Source organism: Lissotriton helveticus, chromosome 1_1, assembly GCF_964261635.1.
Source record: "Lissotriton helveticus chromosome 1_1, aLisHel1.1, whole genome shotgun sequence".
In the NCBI taxonomy this organism is placed as follows: domain Eukaryota; kingdom Metazoa; phylum Chordata; class Amphibia; order Caudata; family Salamandridae; genus Lissotriton; species Lissotriton helveticus.
In genome coordinates, this window is record NC_136057.1 from 1,519,159,145 (window position 1) to 1,519,177,102 (window position 17,958).

Here is a 17,958-nt window from a genome sequence, read left to right on the forward strand (position 1 = left end):
TAACCATTTACATAAAAGCTATTTGTGACCCAGGTTTCTTGGCAGCACACCACGTCAAACAGATTATTAATATCCAGCCAATCCCCTATGTCCAATTTGTTGGTTATACCAGCAATATTCTATGACAGAATTCTTAACCTACCAGACCTGGTTACTGTGGGAGGAGTGGGAACATTAGCTTCATGCAAAATGAACTTGGTTACAGTCAATCACAAGGTCTACCACAAAGTCAATGACTGTTCGAAAGGCTGGACAGTGGGGAAAACCGATTTGAGTGGGTGAAGGAAACAGAGGTGCTGCTGGGTGACTCAGCCACATGCCCCATTAACCACCTTGGTTGAGTAAATGGGATTGACAGTAAAAGTAGCCAAGGGGTAAAACACTGACTATAGCATGGTCGGGGTATACAGTGTTTAAGCATTGCAAATGGTTCCCCACCAGCCATGGACGCCTGAAGTTGATGACTAAACAGTCTCCTTGAGACAATTTTGGAGCATTGCTAACCCATCCAACCATGCAGACCAGAACAACCTCATCCGTCAGATCAAAGCCCCTCCCAGATTTAGATATAATCCAGTGAGCAGTCCTTAGTTTGAGGGAAAACCAATCTTCTGGTTCATTTTTGGATGCAGGTGACACACTGTCACGGGGTCCAGTCCTGCCCCGTAACGAACTCTGCATCTCGGTTGCAGGAAGGACGCGGGCCCTTTAACAACTGGGAGCCCTGCGAGGAGGAGTACCCTCCTCCGATGACGTGGTGGCCGTCCCGCCAATCCGAGAGCGGAACAGGTCCGGAAAAGGGAGAGCCGGAAGACGCCGGGGTGTGGATGGTGCGGAGCTCGCCGGCACCGAAGCCCCGTAGAGGAATCACCCACCAAGAGACCCGGACGACGGAAGGAGGACGAGAGCGAGGTACGGCGGAAGAGGAAGGCAGCGCGAGTACAAGCAGTCGGCTTTCCGACCAGGCGGACGAAGACGGCGCGAGGACACCGGAGAAGCCAGGAGGCCACCGTTCCCACGCACCGCCCAGCCACGCGCAGGAAGACGCGTGGCTACACCAGGTACGTGAACGTTTGCGTACCCTGTTACCCTTTAAACGGGTCGGGAAGGGGCAGCAGCGGGAAGAGGGTGGAAGGCAGGGGCACGGGGATTCCTGAACACTCACGTGCACTCTTTGCGGTTGGTCTGCTTTCCTTGGTGACGGTAGCCTGTTCTCCCCTCACGCGTGTTGCCCTCACTCCCCTCCCTGACGCTATAATTTGGACTATCAGCTGTGAACTAACAGCCACCTGTCTTTCTTTTGTTTTGGGGCTGGCGAGAGCGGCAAAGAAGCAGAAGACGGAGACGCGCTGGGAAGACCTTCCTTTTATTTCATGGACCTGCCGCCTAGACTTTGTTGTGTAGTTGTGACTTATGTGAGACGCTGACTCTGTGTCTACAATAAATATCCATAGACCCTCACTACCTTTTGGGCTCTATTTCTTCTTGTGCACCCCTAAGGTGACACACACCCATTAAAACGATGACCAAAGGAGTAAAATCTGGGGTAGCTGTAGGGGAACACGGTGGCAGGAAACAACTGGGGCAGGGCCTCTAGATTTAACTTGCTGTGGTGGTTCGTTTAAGATGTAACTATGCGAAGTATGAGTTTGGGTTGAATTTGCTGCCCGTGATGTTGGTAGGGTATCAGATGGTGGAGTAGGAATGCTGACTAACGTTGGAATGCTAGAAACCAGGGCAATGGATGAGTAGCTAGCTTCAATTGGTGCTTGCTGAGGGGTAGATAGCTGTGGATGTTTCCCATGAAGATTCGTACGAAGCTTGCACTTTGTCTTTTAGCAACTTCAAATGAGACCAGATGGCAGAATGTAGGTATTTAAACAGTGATTTAATCCTGTCAAACAATGTTGGCACACACTATGAATGGCTGAAGTAAAACCATGGTTGGTGGCTAAACTGAAACGCAACCCAGTGGGTGGCGGCTTAGCTTTAGGATTTGTCTTGCCATTCCTGGTCTCTACCTTCTTGGCATTTCCATCTTTACATTTGCACTTAAAAGGAGGTGATTTGGAGGCATCAAGGTGGTAGGGACTAGGGAGACAGATGAGTGTTATATAATTGACAACAGCATGCACAATACAAGGGTTTTCATTAGGGGTAGTACGCAAGGGTATAGCCTGTTGCTGAATTACCGTAAAAGTGCCCGATGGAACAGTACTTCCCTCCATTGGAAGACATGAGGTGGAAATTGCTGGGACATTGATCAACTATTGCATGGCCTCAATGCAGGTTTCAACCAATTCAAGCTCTGTTAAAGTCGCTCCCAGAGCGCTATATAGTTAGGGAGTAATAAGGGGGGACGGGCGGTTCTCTTTGGACCTAAAGTTATGGACTGTGGAAGGTTTTTCTTGCCCATGGTTAGCAGAAAAGAATAATGAATCAAAGGATGCGAGATTTGGGACCTACCTTAATGCAGCAGCACTCAAAGCGAAGTGCCAAGGAAGGGGGCCCAGCCTTGTCTGTAAGGGAGCAGATGGGCCTTCCCGTGGTGTGGGTGTGTCCATGACCGCCCCACACTGCAGGACTGGTTTGCACTTTTGTAGAGCTTGGCTGGTTTCAGGTGTGGCTCCAAGTAGGGATTCTGGGACTCGTGGTCTCCAGCAGCTGCCAACTGCAACGACTCTTCCCGCAACTGATGCCCAGGATGTCAACAGTGGTCCAGCTATGAAAGAGTATTTGTGGCACCCTATCGAGGGTCCTGGAAATGGCCAGTCAAGCGTACCCCTGTGACACAAGCACTACCCAGCAGCCCCCACAACGCAGGACACTGGTGCACTTTTGTAGTGCTGGATTGGTTTCAGGTGCAGCTCCCAGCGGGGATTCTGGGACTCATGGTCTCCAGCGACAGCCAACTGCAGCAGCTCTTTCCGCAACTGATTCCCGGGATGTCAACGGTAGTCTGGCTGTAAAAGAGGATTTGTGGCCCCCTCACGATTGCCCTGGAAATTGCCAGTCATGTGTACCTCAGTGACACAGGCACTACCCAGCAGCCCTCACAACCGGGAGAGCGGCAGGCTTTTGAGTCATTGGATTGGTTTCAGGTGCGGCTCCCAGAGGTGATTCTGGGACTCATGTTCCCCAGATGCTTCAACAATCGTCACAGGCAGAGTGTCACATGGAGGATCTAGTGTTGACCTTGGGTTGCACCCATCGCTTTCTGCAGTGGGGAAAAGCAACAACCTGTTGCAGGGCTGAGATTTTCTCAACACAGTTCCACAAGTGACCATCTCAGCAGATACATCTCTCTCAGGCTGGTAGGCGCATGTACAGAATTTACCTGTTCAAGGTTTGTGGCCACCCCACCAACAGAGGATCCACATCAACTACCTGGAGCTGCTGGCCATCCAGTTAGCGCTCAAAGCATTAATCAGTCATGTTCAGAACACAGTGGTTCTTATTCGCATGGACAACATGACTGCCAAGTTTTACTGATAGAAACAGGGCTGGACACACTCTTCACAGTCGTCGGTGTTAACAAAACGGATTTGGAGGGGGTACTTCATTGCAGAGCTCATCTACTGGTGGAGTACCTACTGCGAGGGGACACCGACTTTGCAGACTCACTAAGCAGGATGCAGCAACAAGTCCATGAGTGGAAACTCAACCTCCAAGTCCTACTCCAGCACTTCTGTTGTTGAAATGATCCCAATGTAGACCTATTTGTCACAGTTGGAAATGTAAATTGCCCACGCTTCGCCTACAGGCATCCACACTCACAGTCCATGGGCAATGCATTATGGATGAACTGGTCCGGGATATTTGCCTATGCTTTTTCACCTCTCACGCTTCTCCCGTTCATGGTTCGGAAGCTTAAGCAAACATTCCTCACTCTCCTTCTAGTGGCTAATACCTGGGCCAGACAACCCTGGTACACCACCGTTCTCGACCTGGCCCTGATGCTCCATGAGGTTTGCCCAATCAGCCAGACCTTCTCACACAGAGCCAGGGTAGTCAGGCATCTCAAACCCAGGCAGCGGAATCTTGCGGTTTGGCTCCTAAGGTCCTAGAATTTGGCTACCTCAATCTACCTCCAGAGTACATGGTCATCCTAAGGAGGCATGTAAACCTGCAACACAAGCCATATGGAAGAGGTGTGTCCACTACTGCCTCCCCAAGCACACCAACCCTATCAATGCAGCAGTCTAGGAAATTGTTTTCTGCTACATCTATAGAAGTGAGGCCTCGCATATACTTTTTAATTGGTTTTTATTTTATTTTGTTGATTGAGTTTTCAAAACATAAACAACCATTAGGTTCATCAGCATTGGTACACAATTACAAAGCACAATTGGCAGCAACAACATATTACAACAAGCATCCATATGTAGTTATCCTATCACATTCAGTGCTTTGGCAGTAAGAACATATATTTAACTAGTACAAATATATACATTAATCATTGGGCATACTTAGCAAATAGTAAGTTAGAGGGCCCCATACATCACGTGGTCTAGAAGCACTTGGTAGTTCTTCTGCATTGCAGGTAAGTTGATTTCGGCAGGACACCATATCCTGCATCAAATTATTGTTTTTCGGTGAGGGCCTTCCGCCCCAATGAAGGAAGATTCTTCGTTTTGCCAACAGTAATGCTATAGCCACTAATTTTTGATTAACAGTTTGTATGTTTTTATGTTCCCCAATATACACATTTGCGGAGTACACTCTATTACCTCCTCCACCATTTTTGTCAGAGTGTGAGTGGTTCGCAAACCAAAATTCATAGCCCTTGGGAAAGTCCCATGCTAAATGTTTAAAGTCTGCATTTGGCACTTTACATCTCACACTGCATGCGGAGTCCCTCAATCCATAGCTATGAAGCTGCGCAGGTGTGTGATACATTTGGTGTAAATATTTAAAATGACTTATTCTAAGATTCCCATTTGCAGTTAATTGTCCTGTCAACCTGCAGCTTGTCCTCCAGTCTTCTACAGTCAGCGGCGCCGAGAGAACAGTATTCCACTTTTCTAGTGGTCCCTCTCCTGAGACCTCCATGTCTATTTGTGAAGCGTTATATAACCGTGTGATAAGTTATGATCTTGTTTGTGTTGTGTAAATTAACTGTAGTGCCCCTAAGGTCTGCGGTTCCTCCGGAAATTGCGGGTATAAATTGTGCAAAGCTGCGCGTAGTCTGCTGTATATGAACAGCATCATTGTAGATCCCTTCCCTTACTCTATTAGAGCTGAGACATCTATGAATTTTCGCTCTTTGTATACGTCTCCGATTGTATGCACCCCTGCCTCATGTAAAACACCAAGTGAGCCAGTCTTCATCATTACTGAGATTTCGGTATGATGCAACAAAGGCATAGCCGGTGCGTATAATGGAGCTTTCCTTGATCGCCTTCCAAGTTCTCTCCATGCGTGGACCATACATTGTACTGTATTTCTTTCCCCTTTTTCAAAAATAGTACTGCTACTCACAATCATAGCTTTGAGCAGTACCGGATGCACTGCACCAGCCTCCACTGCTACATGCGGGATGAAATCAGGACCATGTTGCCAGTAATAGGCGAAGTGCGCCTGAGCACATAAATTATATAGTTGTAAGTCCGGGGCCGTGAACCCACCCAGGTCATACGGGAGTGTTAATAGTTCCCATTTCATTCTCAGTTTTTTTCCTTCTCAGGCCAATGTGATTAGCAGTGTACGAAGCGTAGTGAAGAAATGTTTTGTTAGGTGAATGGGAATATTCATGAATAAATATAAAAACTTCAGGAGCACAACCATCTTTATCAACGCTATTCTATCTGTCAGCGACAGTGGTAGTTTTATCCATCTAGGCACTTGTTCGTCGAGTCGTGTTATTGCCCTCCCATAATTGGTTTGTATAACCACCTGTGGATCTTTGTGAATCCATATTCCCAGGTAGTTTACGGGGTCTGTGCTCCATTCCAGCGGGTATCCAAGTTCTATTTGCGGTGTGCCCATAGTCAATGGAATAACAATCGACTTGGACCAGTTAATACCTAGTCCTGAATACCGTTCAAATCGCACATACTCCTGTATGAGTTGCTCTAAATGTGCCCCAGGCTCTCTGACTTATAATACTGTATCATCTGCATACATGGACACTGCAAGTGGTAGCTGATCAAAGCAAAGTGCCACTTTTGCATATCTCTGTCTTAGGATACATGCCAGCGGCTCCAGCACCACTGCTAATAATGATGGTGATAGGGGCACCCTTGCCTTGTGCCACGTTGTATCTCAACTGCATCAGATGTTTGCCCATTTATGCGCACGCGTGCTACAGGGTCAGTGTATAAAAGTTTGATCCAATTTGTGTAAACTAATGGCACCCCCATGCGATGTAGCACAGCAAACATATATTTCCTTGAGATAGAATCAAAAGCCTTAGCGGCGTCCAGCAGGACCGCCACGGCAGGCAAATGTTGGTTCTAATATATGTAGCACTGCAAATAACGTACGTAGGTTGAGTGATGTAGATCGAGCTGGCACAAAACCCGATTGGTCAGGAGGCACCATCACGGGCAGCAATAAACGTAGTTTAGTGGCTACCACTTTTGCCAAGATTTTCACATCAGTATTAATTTGTGATAGGGATCTGTATGGATCGCAGTTTTCTGGTACCTTACCGGGTTTTATTAATGCAATTATCAATGCCTCATGTAGCGTGGAAGGAAGACACTGTTCCTCATATGTTTCTACATACAGCTAATAGAGATAGGGAGCTAGCAAGTCAATATACTACTCATGGAACTCTGCTGGCAAACCATCACTTCCTGTAGCTTTCCCATTAGGCAACTTAGTGATGGCCTCTCTAATCTCATTTAACATTATTTGGTGCACTAAAAAATCTTGCTGCCCACGCGAAAGCCATACTAACGCTATATCTTCTAGGCAATGTGCAACATCTTCTGCTTCAGCTGATCGCCTGCCTGCGTACATATTTTGATAGTGCTGTACAGATGTGTCGATTATCCTTGGTGTGTCGTAATATATAGTGTTATCCCCTGAGATTGCTTTCATTTTGTGTGCTTTTGCCCATGGTTCTGCAATTCTACTGGCTAGTGCTTTTCAAGGCCTAACACCTTCTCCATATCTGGCTTTCCACCTTCTTGACATGTGTCGTACCTCCTGGCCTGCTGTCTCATTATACTCAGTAACCTTTACTCTAAATTCTGCCAATTTAGACTCTTCCGCTGTTATTTCATACTCCCTTTTGAGGTGCCCCAATTCCAATTTGAGTTGTCTCATCCTGCTTCGCAACGATTTGAGAACCCCTGCTTGCAGTCTTATACAGACACCCCATATTATCAACTTGAATGCTTCTCATATCGTTCCCATACTCTGCACTGAACCTATATTGTGTGCAAAGTACTCCATGATTGCTTTTCTCACCCCTTCTCTGGAGACCTGGTCTAGCAGCGAGGACGACTGTAAACGCCATTGAAACTGTGAAGGGGTGTACATGGGTACTGTCATAATTAGAAGAACTTGGGGAGTGAACTGATCGTGTTTTTGGTAAATGTTGGACTTTAATAGTCCATGTATTCACATCATTCGTGACCAGCACCAAGTCTAGGCGAGACCACAACTGATGCACATAGGAGTGGCAAGTACCCTCTTTCACTCCAGGGTGTCTCATCCTCCAGACATCTGGTCATCTGATCCCTCATACCTTCTGTTACGGTCAGTGCTGCCCTTTTGGGTGAGATGTCTACCATAGTCATACGATCATCTCTGGGTAACAGCACAATATTAAAATCCCCTCCACAAATAATTGCTGACGGGGGCAGCTTATGTATCGTAGCCCATAGTGTCTCATAAAAAACAGGATCATCCGTATTAGGCCCATAAACATTTACAATAGTCATCACTGTACCGCTTAACTTACCCTGCGCTAGTATATATCGCCCTTGTTCATCTTCCTCAACATGCATAACCTCAAAAGGTACATTTATTAATATCATCACACCCCTCGCATAGGAGGAATAGGAAGACGCCAATCGCACTCCAGACCATCTAGTTGCCACTTCTTTCACTGTGTTTGGTGAGGTGAGTTTCTTACAACAGAGCCACCTTAATATTATGCCGGTCTAAATAAGCGAAAACCTGTTGTGTTATCTTAGGATTGTTGAGGCCTCTAACATTCCATGTCATCCAGGATATCATATTACCAGTATTATCTGCCACCCCCCTACAGTGAGTTGTGTGTGTGAAGATAAGTGAAGTACAACACTGGCACCCACTTAGATCAGAAGCATGGGGAAGGGAGCCAATTGAGGACTTTCCTACTAAACACCCGGTCGGTAAAAAAGCACAAGCTCCAGCTCTATGACTTTCTAATAGACTTATCCTAAGAAAGGATCGGCCAGGGGCAGTGGTGGGAGTGTGGCTATAATCTTTAAAACCACTTTTATTTGCTCCATACTACCTACTGCGGAGATAGAGGGGGCCAAGGGCCTCTGCTTTCTTCTTGCCATATCTGCCCACCAATCTGTTAGTGCAACATCACCGTTTCTGCTTTAAAGATAGGAGTACATTTACAAAAAAGATTACTCGTTATCTCAAAAAATTGTATACTGTACCTTTTGATAAGAGGGATCTTGGTGTTCCAGTTGTTAAAAGATCCTGATATGAACACCTCCTTTCCACCCTCTCCCCAGCGTATGACCGTGGGGCGAGCTTGCTGCATTGTCTTTGAAGGGTCATCTGAATCCGATTGCCATGAAACAAATTCTTTATCACCCAGCAGCTTTAAGAATAAAAACAAATAGTTGTTTTACTCAGAAAACAGAAGTAGAATGTTTTCCTTACAATAAGACATTGCTTTTACATTTAACCCGACTCCCTCCACCACTGGCGGCCCACGCCAGGCAGCACTTGTTCAAGGAAGGCAGATGGTGTTTCAGGCGATTACACTAACCTCCAGGTGGAGGACAGGCTCAGAAAGAGGGGTGTACACCTGCCAACTCACACGCTGCTACCGAGCGACACACAATATCGTCTCACTTCAGACGGTCACCCTGTGAGGAGACAATACCATACGTCAACAGGAAAAAGGAGCTGAAAGACTTAAAAACCACTGTAAGCAGTTTTCAATGGCTTTGTACTGCCTAAGTCTGTTAAGGGGTGCGAAAGCACACCAGGGCATCGGCACCAGCTGCTTTCAGCATGATGTTTTTCCCCTTTTTTTTGGAGGAGGGGGTTGGGGGCCTGAGGCAAAACTGTCTCATAGGTAGTGCACGGCATGAGGCCCTGTCTCCTCCAAGGCCCCACCCTCTCCTCACACTGTTAAATTTTTAGGTCTCGCCTAGGCAGCGCTTGCGCCGTCACCGAGAGACATGCTGTATTCAGAATATGGTCTTAAAAGCTCCGCCCATTTTCAAGGACTGCCCCTGTTACATGTGTTGATACTCAGAGCTTGTGAGCACACTTATTTCTTTAATCTGGAGCACTCAAGACAAGTGCTTGTGGTTTACAGAGCTCTGTTGTAAACAGGGCTGTAAATGTTGCTCTTATCTTGCCACACTTGCTGTGCATTTAAAGACAAAGGTCTGTTTTGGCTAGAGCTTCCTCCTCCTCCCTCCTGCTTTTGAAACCCACCTCCTGGGGTCATAGAACCTGCCATCCTATGGCTGCTGCCACCTCTGTCTTTTTTAGGTCTCGCCTGAGCCAGCGTGCATGTGCTGCTCTGCGAGGCATTTAGTAAGGTCTTTTGAACTCTGAACACAGGCTCGCGAGTGTGCTTTTTTTTACTAACCCGCAATTGGCCTGTGCATGCGTCTTTCATAAAAAGATAGCACGCAATTGGTCCAAGGCGGGTGATTGTCCCGCCTTCTTTGTTCCCTGGCCTAGGGTGCTCGGGAGCGAGCATCATACCATCTGTTTCCAATTATCGCTTTAATTGGAAACAGATGCCGTTCGGGTTTTTCCTTCTTTTCCTTTAACAATAAACCTCGTGGCAGCCATGAACATTGCCTCTGGCTAAGGCTTTGAAAATGGAGACTACACCAAGCTTCCCAGATTAACCAGGATTTCCATATTTTAGTTTGGCAATCTGCCTAGGCAAATGTCAGTAATATTAGCACATGTCCACATTTCACTTTTCTACCCCAACCAACCTTTTATTTAACAACATTAGGATGATGAAAGACTGGTGGAAAAACATCACTTTCCCAGCCTGCAGCCTGAACGCGAGCCCACCCCCAAGGCCCCGTGACCTTCTAGCGTGTGATCTTTTGGGCATCGAGGCCCCACACCTGTTATCCGACTAACCCGCCAGCAACGATATTGTTAAGCGATGTTGTGACTTTGGGCGCCAGAACCTATTTTTTTAAAACAAAATAGGCACAGATAGGGAGCATCTATCGATCGATCTGCACTCATTCTACCATCTAAGCGCCCATGCACCAATCATCCATACAATAAGAAGAACTGATTTCCCTTAATGACCACACAACTCTAATGCAAATGTATCTCTATTTAATAATAGGACATTGGTGACAAAGGCACAACAATCTATTTCATTCTTTCACAAGATATCAATTTTATTTAATTTTCTCAAAATTATCATTCCTTTTTTTTGGTGCATTGAAATTTCTTTACCAATTTTTTCACAAATAGAAAATTACAATTTATTTAAAAAGAATTTTTTTTTAAATACATAAACACATTTTTTTTAAAAGAGACAAAGAAAAAGGTAGAGGAAAAAAAGATGATACAAAACATACAATACATGGCTATATACAAGGACTAATTTCCCATACATTACACACAAATCATTATGCCCCTGGTAATAGACAGTCCATCCCAACATTCTCACGCATTCACACCCTATCTGCATGCATCACCACACCATCTGAAACAAGGAAACTGAATCATGAATACAGGTCTCAAGGTTAACTATGAGACCCCGCACTTGTTCGACGCGCGTTTCGGCGGCTCACGGCCACCTTCTGCAGGACCTCTTCCAGTAGAACAACCCAGATATCCAGGGGACCTACAATATATATATATAAAGAGTTGTCACCAAAAATATTACTACCACGTTGCGACATTATGTGAAGTGTATTTATGTTGCATTGAGTAGAGTTCAATTATGTGGCATGGAAATATGTGGTATTGAGTTGTATTATGGGGAGTGTATGTTGTATTTAGTAGAGTGTAATTATGCTAGGAGATAATTGTAAGATAAGTAATATGTGCTCATGTTTTTGGCGAGGTCACAAAAATGTTCCAGCTTGAAGAGTTTGGAGAGCTTGCGAGAGTATGTGGCTTAACGTTCAGAGCTGCCAACTTTGGAACTGGGCAACCAGGTTCGAGTCTGTGAGTTGGCGCAACATCCTGTGTTTCGGGGCATATATATAATGTTTTTTGCAATGCCACTTCCATTTTCACTGTAATGCTGTTTGCACATTTGCTGTAAACTGGTGAAGCTGGTAATATCGGATACAAACTTCTAGCCACATATTACTTATCTTACAATTATCTCCTAGCATAATTACACTCTACTAAATACAACATACACTCCCCATAATACAACTCAATACCACATATTTCCATGCCACATATTTGAACTCTACTCAATGCAACATACATACACTTCACATAATACCACTCAGTACCACATATTTACACATCGCATAATTACGCTCTACTCAGAGCAACATAAATACACTCCACATAATAACGCTTAATGCCAAATATATACACAACATACAATAACACTGTACTCAATGTAACATAAATACACTCCACATAATACCACTTACTACCACATAATTACATATCACATAATTACACTCTATTAAATGCAACATAAAACACTCCACATAATAACACTATGCCACATAAATACACGCCACATAATTACACTGTACTCTATGCAAGATAAATACATTCCACATAATATCACTCACTGTGACATAGTTACACGCCACATAATTACACTCAACTCAATACAACATAAATACACGCCACATACCACTAAGTACCACATAATTACACTTCACTCATTGCAACTTAAATACACGCCGCATATTACCAATAGGATCCAGATAATTACACGCCACATAATGAAACTCTAAACAATGCAACTTCAATACACTCCACATACCAATAAATACCACATAATTACAAGCCACATACTTAAACTCTACTCAATGCAACTTAAATGCACTCCACATATTACCACTCAGTACCACATAATGACAAGGAAAATATTTACACTATACTCAATGCAACTTCAATACCCTCCACACACCACGAAATACCACATAATTATAAGCCACATAATTACACTCTACTCAATGCAACTTAAATACACTCCACATATTACCACTCAATACCACATAATTACAACACACTAATTACACTCTACTCAATGCAGCTTAAGTACACTCCACATATTACCAATCAGAGCCACATATTTACTCGCCACATAATTACAGTCTACTCAATACAACATACACTCCATATAATAACACTCAGTGCCACATAATTACACAACACATAATTGCACTGTACTCAATGCAACATAACTACACGCCACATAAATGCACTCTATACCGCATACCACCAATCAACAGAAATGCACTCCACACCATGATGCAATTTCACAAAGCATAAGTTCACTCAACATCACAGTTCCAGCAACTTAAATGCACTCCACATATTACCACTCAATACCACATAATTACAACATACTTAATTATACTCTACACAATGCAACATAAATACACTCCACATAATCCCACTAAGTACCATATAATTACACGCCACATACTTACACTCTACTCAATGCAACATCAATACACACCACATAATCCCACACACTGCCACATAAGTAAATGCTACATAATTAGACTGCACTCAATGCAACATACACTTCAAAGACCACTAAATGCCACATAATCACACACCACATAATTAAACACCACTTAATACAACATACACTCCACACAATACCACTCAGTGCCACATAATTATATACAACATAATTACACTACACTCAATGCAACATACACTCCAAACAATACCACTAACTGCCAAATGATTTTATGCTACATAAATACACTGCATTCAATGCAACACACACTCCAAATAATACCACTAACTGCCACATAATTACACGCTACATGCAAGTACAAAAAAAAGACTTTTTTTTCATTAAAATCTTTTTTTAATAAGGTTTTTCAATTATATATAATGTCATCCACGTTTCTATAAAGGTAACAAAAATACTTAACACGTTTTATTATAACTTTTCAACATAATGCACAGCAGCCACAATGCTCTACAACATAGCAAAAAATTCTGCCTAAAGACAAAAGGTCCCAAATGCGAGACCGATTGGCTATGCCAATGCTTGTTTTATTATTGTTTCCTGCTTTCTTTTGTGCTTGTTTAAATTTCTGTGTATGATCCACCCATCTGCCATTTTAATCTATCCTTCGTTCACATTACTCATTCCCTTCCCTACATTGGTATAAATGTTGCGCTTTAGTGCCTGATACATTAGTAAGAAAAATTGTTTGTTGCTCTTGTGCTGTCCGCTACATTGGAAGTGCGTCATAAACATCCTGTGAGGCAGATGAGTTCTTTAAGTGTCCGACCGGCATGCTGCTGAGGCTCCCTGCCGCCTAAGCAGCTGAAGGCGTTTTGAGGCTTGTATTTCTGACCTCCCTCCTAAAGCTTGTCCTGCGCTGCGGAGCAGATGAGGTCCTCAACAAGCTTCCCACCACAATTGCTTAATCTACAGATATCGAGGGCAGTGCCCCTCAGATCCTCAACACTCTAGTAGTGTAGGGGAATACATGGAAGTTTCAAAGACATACAGCAGTCCCTTGAGCAGACTGGGGGCAGGGCCGGACTGGCCATAGCGGGCAGCGGGCGTGTTCCCCGGTAGGCTGCTAGGGTGGGGACTGGTTTTGAGCCCCTTGGGGGGCGTTTTTGTTCCAAGGGGTCGGCAATATCGTCCCTCGGTAACAAAATCGGCCAAAACCGGCCCTCGCAAACTGCACGGCTGCACTCCCCCTCACCCCAAGGGGGGGCTGTGCCAGGGCCGGTTTCTGTTCCCAGTCCGGCCTTGACTGGGGGTCGCTCGAGTGAACCAGGGGTCAGCGTCTGGTTCAGCTCTCTGTCTTCCACTTTTTGTATTCTCCTGATTATCCTGCCTGTTGTTTTGGTACTTCCGGGACCTTGAGAACAGATTAGGGCACCAGGGGCTGATACTGCGACGAAGCGCCATATCTGTTTGCAACATCATATGATCCAATCCCTTGTCTGACATCTGCTAAGCAAACAGCCAAATCGTTTTCATTCTTTTGCCTGCTGTTTGCAGAGAATGGCAGAAAAGAGGCCTCTCCTTCATGATTCTTCAAGCAGGGCTTTGCTGTGGTTTGTTGAACAGGTTCTCAGAGCACAGGTTTAGACCTGGGAAGAAGGGTGGCTCTTACAAGAGAATGCGTTTTATGGGCAATAGGGTAGTAACATCACACATTTAAGAAATACAAACATACTTATTCCCATGAAGAAGTCAGTAAAAGAAATTCTTTTTGTTTTGGTGGAATACATTTTTTTTTAATGGAAATGTTTGCACGTGTGACATTTCTCGGACAATTGCGTGTTCCTTTCTCGCTGTCCCGGTTACATATTTATGAAATTTAAGAAATACAAACATACGTATTCCCATGAAGAAGTCAGTAAAAGAAATTCTTTTTGTTTTGATGGAATACATTTTTTTTTAATGGAAATGTTTGCACGTGTGACATTTCTCGGACAATTGCGTGTTCCTTTCTCGCTGTCCCGGTTACATATCTGCATATTTGCAATGCATTAGGTCTTGCATTTGGGAGAGTTTGAGCTATTGGCATTGTAAATGACAGTGCCTTTTATTTATATGTTTTGAATACCTGAAGCACAAAAATAAAAGCCATTATCCTTTAAAATGCCAATGTCTTGTATTTATATGTTTTGGAAACCTGCAACACATAAATAAAAGGCATTGTTATTTACAATGCAAATAGCAAAAACTATTGCAAATGCGAGACCTATTGCATTGCAAATGCTTGTTGTTTTAGTGGGCAGGTTTAGAGGTGAGAGCGCATTGGTTTTCTTATTACTATCGGTCTCCCTCTTCAGACACTTGCTGCTGCTGCCCCTTTGTTCTGATGGGAAATAGTTCTTAATGCTGTTCATTTGTCTGATGATCCAAAGAGTGCTACTGTCAGCCCATTAGGAGTGAGATAGATTCTAGCACCTGACACTGAAGGGATGCCTCTGCCCTCTCATGCACAGGGCGGTTTAACCCTCGATTGCCTAAAAGAACGGAAGATAGTCGGGAACTAAATATTATTTTGCATTTCATAGGCCTTCTCATGATGACCTAACAAAGAGCCCAAAGCCTGCTTTGTTGGCCCCTGGGGTGTCTAAAGTTCAAACACATACCTCAGACGTTCTCAGAGTTAATGCATGAACTTTAGGGACAAGAAGTTGGAAGCAGAGAGAGACAATCCATTGTCACTGTTTCTGATGTGTTCTGTTCAACATTCATCTATTAGCTCAGAAAAATTGAGAGTTATATCTTGGAACTTTAGGGGGCGTGGCTAACGCGCCGGAGAGCTCGGACGGATTCCCCGTGAGCTCCGTGGCACCGGGACCCGCGAATGGCATTTTCACAGGTTTGGCACTACACTTGAACGGGCTGTTCGTCAATTAAGCCCGTGGAAGGTACGGGGAGTAAATATTACCCGTCGGTGGCTGATGTGTTGCCGAGGAACGCTTTATTTTACCAGCGGTTACTTTCTGTCACGGGAGACGCGGGTGGCCGCCATTTTGAGCCGCCGATCCCGCGTCTCGTAATGCTCCTGAGGTGAGCTCTACCGCTTTGGATTTACTTCGATATTTCGTTTAAACATGACAGCGCTGATGTACTTTCCTCACATGCTTCTGCTATTGCTGTTCTTCAACATCGCTTTATGCTGAGGTTCCTATTCAGCTGCTATCTCTCCTGTTTAACTAATATGACTGCCATTTTCGGTATGCTTCACATGCATAACCTATCTGCCTTACCAGTGTCCTTGCCCTCATGATTACAGCCTTCTGTGGATGATTTTTATCAGTTGGGTATATCAATGGTGTTGGCTCATGAAGAGATCTCTATGGCAGGTTCTGTTCCTCATGTTGTGGCTCATATTTCAGTTCTTCATGCAGTGACGCATTATCCAGTTCTTCAAGCTGCGACGCTTTAACCAGTTGTCTCATTCCAGCGCTCTCCCTCAAGTTCAAGTGCTTTGTCCTCAGTTCTAGTACTTTCTATTTCTATTTACCTTGCTGGGTTCTCGTGCCCCTGTGACTGTATTCATATCTCAGAGTCTGTGAGGAGTACTCAGGAGGTTTACGCCTGGTTGGCTTTCGTGTTGTGTCCGTTCCAGAGCAACTTACTTGCTAGCCATTTTCAGTGGTACACCATCTGTGTAGCGCAATGGCGAATATTTCACCTACCACAAAATTATCCCAGACTGTCACTAAACCGAGGAGACCCAAAAATGACCCCCCTTCCCCCATCCAATCTTCCTCTAATCCTGTTCTGGACTCCATTTTGGAAGAGGTTCGGGGTCTACAACCATTCATGTCTGCCACCAATGAAAAGCTGAGGCAGATAGAGGAGCGGTGGGTCGTTATGGAGGGCAAGGTGTTGAATTCGGAACAGCGTGTTAGTAATATCCAAGATGTCTCTGCCAAAATCCCTCAACTGGAACAAGAGATCCACAAACTGAAGCTACACACCGAGGACCTTGAAAATCGTAATCGTAGGAACAATCTACGCGTTTAGGGTGTTCCAGAGAATTTGGAGGGCTCAGATATGGTGTCTTTTATTCGGAAATTCCTACAGGAACTTTTGGATCTCTCACCATCTACTCATCCTTTAAACATACAAAGAGCTCACCGCTTGGGTCGTCTAAATTCCAACTCTTCCAAGCCTCGCGGCATTATTATGCTTTTCCTTGAGTTTACTGAACTAATGTCTATTTTGAAGGCAGCGAGGCTTAAATGACGTCTCCAATGGTCTGGTCACAACATTTTTATCTCACAGGATCTCTCGTCCGCCACGAATGCTCGACGCAAGGAATTCTTGAATCTACGTCCTCTGATGAGACAATTGAACATTCAATATGGAATCCTACATCCTTGCTTCTGCAAAATAACTCACGATGGTCGCACCCGCTCCTTTGACGATCCACAGAAGCTGCATTCATTCCTTCAGAGTATCTCTCCTTCTAATATGGACACTGCTCGTTAATGTCTTCTCCTTCTCCTTCTTTTAATGCTTCATGCCTCCTTGATGGTCTTTGTTGGTTTCTTCCTTCTAGGTCTTCATTTCTTCCCTAACGTTCAGCCTTTTTATCTTTTGTATGTTTTTCTTCTTATATTTGTCCTTTCATTGGTAGTATGCGGGGTTCTGTCCCATCTCTGGTGTTTCTACGTCCCTGTTGTCTTGGTTGCTTTTCTCTTTACGGGTCAGGATATCTTGCCTTGACCCCGTGTTCTCTTTTCTTTTTCTTCTTTTTCTTTATTCCCTTCTTTCCTTTTTTCTATTATCGCTTCCCATGGATTCTCTACCTTGCCGTCTATATTTTTTGTCTTTGTTGTCCTGAGTGGTCTTTCTTTTTGTTTTTCTCCTGGGTGTTGTTCTCCTTTCTGTTATTAATTGCTTTGTACTTCAGTGTTGTAAGTGTGTTGGGAATTGTCTTCGTATGTTTAATGGCTGTTAGTTGTTTCCCTTTTTTTAGTTACCTCCTTGCAGTGTGTCTACTCCATTTGTCACCCATTCCTCTCCTCTACCGTCGTGTGTAATTTTGTTTCGTAGAACGTTCGAGGTCTCGGTCATCCTGTCAAGCGTCAAAAGGTATTGTCTCACTTGTCTAAACTTAA

The 17,958-nt window shown here is 44.4% G+C and overlaps 1 protein-coding gene across 2 annotated transcripts in view; it reads right to left on the reverse strand.

The window, feature by feature from the left end:
* The window catches only part of LOC144828628 (5'-AMP-activated protein kinase subunit beta-2-like), a 588,442-nt gene that overhangs the window by 449,781 nt on the left and 120,703 nt on the right, over positions 1–17,958 (reverse strand). For both annotated transcript variants that reach the window (XM_078686984.1, XM_078686993.1), the window contains one exon: positions 8,610–8,776. In XM_078686984.1, the coding sequence (XP_078543110.1) occupies positions 8,610–8,776 (167 nt within the window). The remainder of the gene's footprint in view (positions 1–8,609; positions 8,777–17,958) is intronic.